Source organism: Panthera pardus, unplaced genomic scaffold (assembly GCF_024362965.1).
Source record: "Panthera pardus isolate Hobbes unplaced genomic scaffold, ASM2436296v1 HiC_scaffold_2, whole genome shotgun sequence".
In the NCBI taxonomy this organism is placed as follows: Eukaryota; Metazoa; Chordata; class Mammalia; order Carnivora; family Felidae; genus Panthera; species Panthera pardus.
Genome location: NW_026526765.1, coordinates 126,714,344 through 126,724,466, shown reverse-complemented (window position 1 = coordinate 126,724,466; position 10,123 = coordinate 126,714,344). Strand labels below are relative to the sequence as shown.

Genomic DNA, 10,123 nt, shown 5'->3' with positions numbered 1-10,123 from the left:
CACCAGGTGCCATGGGGTAGAAGCTGAGGAGGAGGAAATGAGCTCACACAGTAGATAGAGTAGATAGTCTCCCCTCCGCAGCCCAGTTTGGGGGTGGGGGAAGGTCCTGGAGGTGATGATGAACTGTCCACACTGCCTGTGGTTTACTTGCTTCTACACACATCTTTGCTGACAGCAGCCTAGCTACTCAGTGGGCTGTTAGGCAAAGAATCCATTCTTAGCTCTGTTGGAATCCTGTCTCAGCTCTATTTAGTCACAGGGAGACCTTGAACCAGCCACTTGACTATGTCTTGCTTTATACATTTATGAAGTGACTATCCATTTGAGGGAAAAGGGACATGTTTTCTTCATTGGTCTACTGTGAAGCTTTTTTTTAAAGTTTATTTATTTGTTTTGAGAGAGAGTGAGAGAGCACAAGCAGGGTAGGGGCAGAGAGGGACAGAGACAGAATCCCAAGCAGACTCCACGCTGTCAGCACAGAACCCGTTGCGGGGCTAGAACTCACGAACCATGAGATCATGACCCAAGCAGAAATCAAGAGTCAGACACTTAACCATCTGAGCCACTCAGGCGCCCCTGGCCTACAATGAAACGTTTAATGCCGCTCATTCTACAATGAAACTCACTCCTGCAGGGTAAGCGTTACCCTCTCCAGCCCTTTCTTTGGAAATACCGATGCCTTCAGCAGTGTGATGTCTTAGCTTCCCAAGCCACAGGGAATCCCTTGAAGCAACAGTTCTGGTCTGTGCAGGTGGGGTGTCGGTTTAGGGAGGCAGCGTGTTCCTAGCGAGTGTCTGGGGGAGGAGGTTCTGTGGAGGGTAGCCTCCATCATATGGGCTTGGAGCAGAGGTATCAAACCAGATCCAAGGAGATGTGGGGGGCAGGGGGCCCACACTCCATCCTGCCGGTCCAACTCAAGACTCCTAGTGATTGGAGCCCCTCCTAGGGTCTCCTGGAGGTAGCTATGTGCCTCTAGGAAGTGCTGAGAGCTGTCTCTCAGTCACATGGGGACCTGTCATATCTGTCGACCTTCCCCAGCAGTCATCTCACAGAATCTCAAAAATGCAGCATCCTGGCTGGCTTGGGCTGCAAAGGCTCAAGCCCCAGAGAGAAGCACAAGCTGTGTTCTGCCCCAGCTGGAGGATCTGGGCTCTCCTCACTGAGGCCTAGAGCTGGAAGAGACTTACTGTCTGCCCACGGCTTCCAGGCTCTGCTGCCCCAGTTGGCCGACCCATCTCTCCTCCTGCCACTACAAGCCTTGGCCATGCCCTCACCTGCCTCGCTCACGCCTTAACAACTCACCTTGCCCGTCTGTCTGTCCATCCATTCTCTGACCAGCTCCCTAACGGCCCCCTGGAACACAACAGCAAACCACCCATGGTCCTCATCTGTGTGGAGCCTAAGTCTCACAGGGAGACAGACACAGAAACTACGGCGACAGCATTGGGGTGTCCGGTGCCCTTCCTTGCCCCCGGCCACAGCCACGGTTGTGCTGTCCTGCCATCACATCTTCACCCTGCTTGCTCACGCCTCAGAGCCCTGCACATTTATGTGGAGTTCTCAGGTCTCCCTGGAAATGGGGCTCGGGAGGTTACGGTGTCCCACTTACAGACAGGTTGGGGAGAGTCCCATTCTTGGAAGAGCAGAGGAATGTGAAGGTTAAAATGTCTTAAAGGGCACAAGGGGTGATTTCTAGATTTCCGGACATGCCTTCAGAGAATCGTAGTGCTCTGGGGGTAACTGTTGTAGCCCTTTGTAGCAGACGTACGCATGTGTGTATACGCTGAATGTATGTGTCAACCGCATTCAATTCATTCCACCGAATTGGACAGTGAAAGCTTACTCTACTGAGTACCTACTATGCGCCAAGCACCACACTAGGTGCTTTATATGCACTGCTTCATTTTACCACCACCGCTGGCTGTCACTTTTCCCATTTTCCAGGAGAAGAAACAGAGGCACAGGGACATTCATTCACTTGTCCAAGGTCACAGAGCTAGTAACGGTGGAGTAGGAATTCCAACCCAGACAGCACCCGATTGCAGAGCCCCGGCTTGGAGCCGCCCCAGCGGGTGGGCGTAGCCCGTGTCCGCGCGTGCATGTGCACCCCCTCGCCTCCGTGCACTGCCCTGTGTGTGGGAGCTGAGAGAATGCAGAGGAGGTTTCTGGGAGGGTCTTTCCAACCTGCTCAGGCTGCCTGTGCAGGCCAAGTGTGCAAATGCGGGTGGGTGCAGGGACCCGGTGATTTAAATGGTTCTCTGGTCAAGAAAGATGGAATCTAGCACGGAGCGGAGCTTTGCTGCCCTGCAACCTGGTAGGAGGCAAGCGGTGAGTTTTCCAAGGAGAGTTTGTGAATCAGCAGAGTCCGAAACAACGAGCCGGACGTGTCTGGGCTCCCTCCTGCCTGGTGTCTGGCAGGCATCCTTCAGTCTGCTGCACACTTCATCCCCGGGCCCGGAGGGACTCCCAGACACTTCCCTCTGAATCTCCCACTCCTCATGGGGGAGGTAACTCGGTTCCTCTCATAGACCCCCCGCGACTAGGGTTTACTTTCTTCCGGGGGGGAGGGGACCCCTTGAGTGGTAGAGTTTTGTGCTGGAGCAGGGGAGCTGCTCCCTGGGACTCTGGGGTAGCGTGCCACCAGCCAGCTTCCTCTTTTCTGCCTTTGAAATTCAGGTGTGGTCTCCAGGTTGTGGCTTCCCTGCTCTGTATGTTCTGTATCTGCTCCCTTATACACAGTTTGGCGAACGTTTTGGTCTCCGGAGGGATCATCGCTGCATTTTGAACCTGTGCGTGAAATACAAAGGCAGCTCCAAAACAGTGGGCTTCATCAGACGGCCCAGCACATGGCTTCTGCTTGCCAGCCCCGACCGTGTGTCTCCCATCCAACAAACTCTAAATATCGGGCCTTCTGGTGCAAGGAACAGGTTCAAGCCCCCTCCTGACTGCCCACCAGGCCTGCAGCAAAGGCAAAATCCTTTATCAGGAAATCACAGACTGCAGGTGAGCCCTTGGGTACGGACCCATCACGTTCCCTCTGTCAGGTTTCATGATGGTGTCTAACCCTTCCTGAGTGCCTACTATGTGACAGATGCTTCACTATGAGCTCCTAAGACCGTCATAACATCACCAGTGAATGGTGACTGTTATCTTACCCACTTGCCGGAGGGAGAAATGGAGACCAAGAGCAGGCTAAGTCCCTGGCCCAACATCACACAGCCAGTAAGTGGCATGATATTGGGCAAGATACCTTTTCTAAGCCTCAATTTCCCCAGGTGTACAATGTGTTAACACCACTGTCCCTCTGAGTGTTTTGAGGATTCAGCTGGGCAAGGCACATAGCTCCTAGCAGAGGGCTAAGCACACGTAAGCACTCACCAGACACGGCCACTTAATGGTAGAACTAATGTTAACACCAGCCCGAAGAGAGAGAAAACACAATGTTTACAGCACCAAGAACAGGGGTGATCAAATAATTCAGTGATTAGTTCCTCAACAGGTGTCTTTCATGAGCCCAGGTAAACTCTCTGGGGGCAGGGACTTTGTCACCCTAGTTCACTGCGGGTTCCTGGGGCTTTGCATAGCATCTGGTGAAAGTTTGTTGAATAACTGAGTGAAGGACTGTTTGGGGGGCCCCCACATGCCATTCAAGCATTGGACAGCCCCTTCTTCTTACAGCCCTTGCCCTCCTCTGCCTTTTGCTGTAATCTGAGTGTACTTGTCCTATTCTCCATTAGAAGGGAAGCTTCCCAAGCCAGGACAGGCCTGGTTCCTGCCCACTGCTGTCTTCCCCATGGAGAGGATGCTCAGGGAGTGCCTGGCAGACCAGCTGAATCTTCTTGCCAGGCTCAGTGTCTCCAATATCCTAGAGCATGGTCTAAGATGATGATGGCCATCTGAGTTTGTAGGTCCCTCCCTTCACCGCACGGGTGAACATTGTTTCTCAATGATGCTTGCAAGCCCCCCCCTGGGGAGTTGGAATGGAGATGATGTGGAGAGTAGGTACTTGTGCTCAGCCCCTCTGTTCACTGAGAAGTTGTCCCACCCTTAACCTGCATGGCTTACTAACTAGTCCCTTATATTGGAAAGACCACCCCACCCCCATTGGTATATGACCCACTTTGAGTAAAATTACCGTTGAGCTGAATTTTACCACAACCTCTTCCCCCCACCCTCACGGACTTAGTCCTGAAAGATTTCTCTGCTCTGGGAAGCCACCTTTCCCTGGAGATCTTGCCCTCCCATCAGCCAAGGCTTTGATCCAGAAATAACAGAGGGAGGGAGTGTGAGGATGACCGTGTGACAGTGAGTTTCCCGGCAGGCCCAGCCCCCAGCTCCCCGCCCCCAGGAAACCCTGAGCTCTGCCCACATCCTTTCCAGAAATGTGAGCCCCCACCTTTCCAATTTCCTCTTACACCTCTTCTGTATTTCCCGCCCCTGCCTCTGCGTGACAACGTGGCGTGCACGCACCCCGTCTGGCGATCAGGGAATCCTACTGGGCATGCCAGCTTAATGAAATACTTACAGTTTATTAAACACAGGCTTCCCTAAGCCCTGAGTGCCTGTGGGTATTAGAAAGCCCAAGGTAACCCCGAGCTACCACGAACGTAATTGGTACATGTGTCCATGCATTCCTCGTGCAACCTCAGACTCCAGCTCTTAAGCGGCTCACGAAATTAGCCACATAAAGTAACTCCTAGGCAGACAGGCCGGGGGAAATGTGGGGAAAGGCTGAGAGAGGCTCTCAGAAGCCCTCAGGGCCTCTAACGTATGCGAAGTTCCCGTTCCTTTACGTAGCTGTAACCATGGAGGGTGCTCCCCCAGCCCAGGCTGTTCGCGTTTGCAGAATCTGTTCATTATTACCAGGCCCGTCTTGCTTGTCAGCCTCACATGATGTAGCTACAACAGTTCAAGTTCTATTTCAGGTAAGCCTTGCTCTGGGCCGCTGGGGCTAGCAGAGCATACTTTCTGAGGGCTCCTTCTGGAGCTGTGTTTCTGTTCCTCCTCCAGGGCTTGGATGGGAAGGGCCGTGGAGAAGCCCCGGGTGATCTGGAGCTCGCTGCCCCGAACTTGGGGGCGGCTGCTCCTGGGGTTTGCTTTCCCATTCATCAGTCTCCTCAGCCTGGGGCCTGTGAATCAGGGGCGAGGAGCTGAGATGGAAGCAGCAGACAAAGGCCTCTAGGGAGGTGCCTCGCTCTATGCGGACCACCATCTGGATGCCGGAGAAGGCAACCCTGTTGACCACGCTCAGTGGAACCTGCTCCAGGAACCTCAGAGTCAGCCCGTTGACCCACACACAGCCTTTGCGGCTCAGGGCCTTCAGGCAGAAGGCCAGGGGAGTGCCACCCTTCTCCCGGTAGGGCTCCAGCGACAGGTGTCTGCGGGAGAGGCACGGGAGCCGCAGCTGGAGGTGGGCGTCCGGGCCCCGCCCCACCAGCAGCGGGTTGGTGTCATGCTGCAGCTTTGGTGGGACGTTGGCAAAGGTGTCTGGGTCCTGCGTGGGGTGGTACAGGCTCACATGCAGGACCGTGAGAGGCTTCTCTGTGGATGGGAGCCTGGGAAGGATGGAACACAGACAGAGAAGTGTGGTTGGAGCCTGACACCTCTGTGACTCCCTGAACCTAGACATGCTTGCCCGGCTCAGGGGCCCTGGACCCCCTCCAGCCCAACAGAGCGGAGCACGGAGTGTGGACATGGTCATCCTGCTCAAGCCAGGATAACACCGAGGCTCAAGCTGGTGTGGAAGTTCAGCCCCAATGGTTCTTTTTTTTTTTTAATTTTTTTTAACGTTTATTCATTTTTGAGAGACAGAGACAGAGTGCGAGTGGGGGAGAGGCAGAGAGAGGGGGAGACACAGAATCCCAAGCAGGCTCCAGGCTCTGAGCTGTCAGCACAGACCCCGACATGGGGCTCGAACCCGTGCATCATGAGATCGTGACCTGAGCTGAAGTCGGACGCTTAACCGACTGAGCCACCCAGGCGCCCCTCAGCCCCACTGGTTCTAATCTCAGTGTCACCTTGATCATATTCTGTGAGTGGGCCTTACCACCCATCCACTCTGAGCTTTAGTTTTCTTTTCCGTACTGTCAGTATGCCCCTCCTTGTTTTTGTAAGGTATATGGGATACCAGCTTCTGCGGTGTGGTTATAGTGGTGGCCTACTGACATCTGGAGACAATCTGGCCCTGTTTTGAGGGGAGGGAAGAACAGACAGACAGGATACACCTTCCTCCTATTCAACCGTCACACAAAAATACCCTTGCTGGGCCCTTGTTTGAGCCAGGCACTGAGCAGCTGCTGGCAATGAGCACAGGCAATAGGAGAACAAGAACTTGATTTCCAGAACACCCAGCTGGGGGAGGAGACAGGTGCCTCTAGCATCAGGAATTATGGAGAGAGACAGAACAGGGAAGCCCAGCTGGCTCCTGGGGGAACCAGAAAGGCTCCCTGGAGACCCAGAGGATGAAGAAAAACAGCTAGCATGTTTCAAGTTGCTTCTATGGGCCTGGCCCCATGCCAAGTGTATTTTGGGCATGCATGTCTCATTATATGGGCAGAGGACAGATCCTGATGGAGAAGGTGGAGAGCCATGAGAGATGTCACTCAAGAACCAACAGGGGCTCACGGCATCTGGATGGCTCAGTTGGTTGGGCACCTGACTTCGGCTCAGGTCACAACCTCACAGTTTGTGAGTTCGAGCCCCGTATCAGGCTCGCTCTGCTGCTGTCAGCACAGAGCCCTCTTCAGATGCTCTGCCTCCCCTCCCGCTCCCCAAGTCATGCTCTCTCTCTCTCTCTCTCTCTCTCTCTCTCTCTCAAAAATTAAAAAAAAAAAAAGAACTGACAGGGGCTGTGTGGAGGCCAAGTAACAAGGCGGCCACAGTGTGAATCGCACACATCCTTTGTTCCAGCAACTCCATCTCTGATCATTTGTCCTTTAGAATGTCACTGGCACATGCAGTAAGGCTACTTACAATAGTCGGCTTTGCTCCTGCATGCATTTGAGGAATATAAACTCTCTGGCACATCCCCCAACCCCATATGGCCCAGAACCTGCCAGAGCCCTCACTGGGAACCAGGGGATGAGTGGGTTTGAATAACTAATTGTACACTTTCTCGGCACCAGACTTTGCTTACAGGTTTTTCTCTGCTAAGAATGTATCCTCCATCCCAAACCCTGACCAAATACCACTCCTCTTTAAAGCCCCGGTTCCAATGTGGCGTCTTCTAATGTAGCTCTTTTCCTGTCTCTGCCCTCTGACCCTTTCCGGACACCGCCATTCAGTCCATCTTCTCATTACACGTCAGAATTATGTGGGTACTCGTCCTGTCTTCCCTGAGCCCTCCTGCTCTGTCTCTGAGACTTCCCAGGGGCAGGCTGTGGTCTGAGCCACCCTGTTGCCCAGTGTCCCATTGCCCTGTACAAACAGGGCCTGGCCACATGTGTCTGGGGGCACATTTGACAAATGGCTCAATGAAGAGACGCGCACACATGAAAATCATGTGAAACCAAGTTTAGGTACGCAGCAAATGTGAGCCTAGAGCTCAAGGGCTGTGTTGGGGGGGGGGGGGGGGGCTGGAATCCTGTCACAGGTGGTCTGAATCTGGGGCCCTCCACCCCTTCTGCATTTTGGGTGAAGTAGGTTCATGGTGAAGACCTTCCCCTCTGGCCCCTCAGGCCCCTCCCTTTTCCCTAAAGCACAGATATACACATGTCTCCATCCACAACCCCCTCTGACCCCAGCCTGCAGGAGACCTCCTGACTACAAAAGACAAGCTGGGCCCAGAATGGCCAAGCGGGATATCCAAGTCCTCAGGCCAGGCCAGAAACTCAGAGTTCACTTCTAGGACCCGATCTCACATCCCAGGGACCCTGAGAAAATCCCTCAGAAATGAGGGTTCACCGCTGCTCGTGAGACATTACTCTCTGCTCCACTGTGCACTCCAGAGCCGACAGAAATCCCCCAGCAGCGCAGAGCCCCGGAAGAGGGGCTCACATCTCCAGGACCCTCCAGTTGTTCTGGGGAAGCAGAACCCAGCCCTACCAATGCCGTCTCTGGGAGGAGACAGCAGAAAGACACTGAGATACGTGCCTGGTGAGTAGCCAGCAGGGGCTCTGCTCCCCACCTCCCCCCGCCGCCCCAGGCCATCTCCCCTGGCTGTACGTCAAGTCCCCCTCCACCTACCTTACCGCCAGGGGCACCTCTGGCTGTGACTCGGCAGCCATGAGCTCTCAGGAGCAAATGGGTTCCTGCCAGGGCAGGTCTGGCTTGGCACTTAAGGCTGCGGTTTGGGGATGTGATACGTCAGAGCATTCATCAGTTTTGCTGCTTTCTTCCTTTTTCCCGTTAGGAAGGAAAATGTACGTGTGATTTCCCATTGCAGAAGTGCAACCCTAGCGCTGAGTGGTTGAGAAACCGCAGCCTGGGATCCTTGCTAGCCCTGGCCCCTGGGGGGTGGGGTTCCCCGCTGGGCTTCAGTACACTGCCTGGGTCTGCAGCCTGTCCCCAGGCACCCCGGGAGCTGTGTCCAGGGCACCCGTCACTGGTGCTGCTACTCTTCTCTGCTGCCAACCGCGGGGGTGTGTGGGTGTGTGGGGTGAAGGCCTCCCGGGCTTGTTAGAAAGGAGAGGCTTTTTGAACAGAGAGCCAATGAGGGGAGCCCCCACTTATGTGGGAGAGTGCGAGGAGAGCGTTACAGATGGGCCGGCGGTAGCCAAGAGGGCTGTGGGTGACAGAGCAGTCCACTCAATATCTCGGGAGGGGCAGGGCCTCAGCGGATGGGGGTGAGGGCTGCTCATGGTGGGCGGCCTGTCTCACAGGACAGCAGAAAGGCCATCTTCTATGCTCACCCCTCCTGGGGTCTGCTGGCCTTCCAGAGCAGCATGGCCTTCCTCAGCAGACTGAGATAGATGCTTGCCCAGCACTGGGAGCCCCGGCCATCCTGGAAGTGACCCAGTGTCCACCAGTGTATTCATACTGCCTTCACTGTACCCACCAAGCTGGCAAGAGACAGGTGCCCATGGTATACAGGGGGTAACGGGGGCCCTAAGAGAGGCAGTGCCTGGCCCAAGGCCCCAGAATAGGTCAGCATATAATCCTTTCTCTTTTTCCCATCAAACCTGGGCTATCCTGGGGATTCTTGGGGGGTATCCAGGTGGGTGGTACAGCCCGCTGGTCTCCCGATCTGCCTCACTGTCCCCAACCCACAGCTTACTCTCCCCTCGAGAATGACCCTTGTAGCCCCTGAGAACTCAGCAGGCCACACTGTGGGGGCCAAGCCCCTCTGGGCACTATTCAGTGCTTCGTCTGCTTTATCTCTCCTGAGCATTTAGACTCTAGTTGGTTGCTTAGTAACTAAGAAGGAAAATAGGAAAATCTCGAAATGGTCATCTGTCCCCATGTGTCCCAGCCAATGTGACACAAGCACGAGGGCTCCCCCAGGAAACCAGGTCCTCCGGAGATGGGAACTGCCCCTGGGGGGGGGGGGGAACCAACCGTTAACTCCAGGCTGCCTCCCTGGAGGCATCTTCTTCACTAGCTCTCTAAGCTCCAGCATGCACAGAGCTGGGCAGGTGTGTGTGTGGGAGGCCTGTCCCCATGGGGATCCGCACAGAATATCAGCATTCCTGTCAGGAACCCAGGGCAGTGGGCAATAGGCAGAATCCGGGCAGGGGCTTTGCTAACTCTTGCTCTGTGACCTTGGGCAAGTCCTATCCCCTCTCTGGGTCTTAGTTTTCCTTCCTTGGGGATGGGACACCGCCTTCCCGTTGTACCCTGCGACCATGTCTCCGTGAGAGAAGGGCTCTGTCCACACTTCCAGCCCTGGCATGGGAGAGTAGGTGAGCAGAAGAGATGTGTTCATGGCCCCCTGTGCCCTCAGGACCTTGGTTGAGAGCATTCCCTAGCAAGAGAACTGAAACAGCCAGGAAATCCATCAGTACGAGGAAGTCTTGCCTGTGCTGTGTCTTCTGAAGGAGAATAGGAAGTCCTGTTCGTCACTGGCTGGCAGTCTCCTGAGGGGACAGCGAGAGCAGGGGGAGAGCAAGTGCTGGCTTCTCTCTACTTGGCCCCCTTGGCCAGGATGGCCTTCTCTAGTTGGTGTTGGGACCCCGAGGAGTGTACC

The 10,123-nt window shown here is 54.9% G+C and overlaps 1 protein-coding gene across 1 annotated transcript; it reads right to left on the bottom strand.

Moving 5' to 3' along the window:
* Nucleotides 1-4,509: 4,509 nt before the first annotated feature.
* On the bottom strand, nt 4,510-8,365 carry TIFAB (TIFA inhibitor). Its single transcript, XM_019421943.2, has 2 exons — nt 8,185-8,365; nt 4,510-5,555 (listed from the first exon to the last, which is right to left on the bottom strand). Exons 1-2 carry the CDS (start codon nt 8,223-8,225, stop codon nt 4,952-4,954), a joined length of 645 nt encoding a protein of 214 aa, XP_019277488.1. The 5' UTR covers nt 8,226-8,365; the 3' UTR covers nt 4,510-4,951.
* Nucleotides 8,366-10,123: the final 1,758 nt, after the last annotated feature.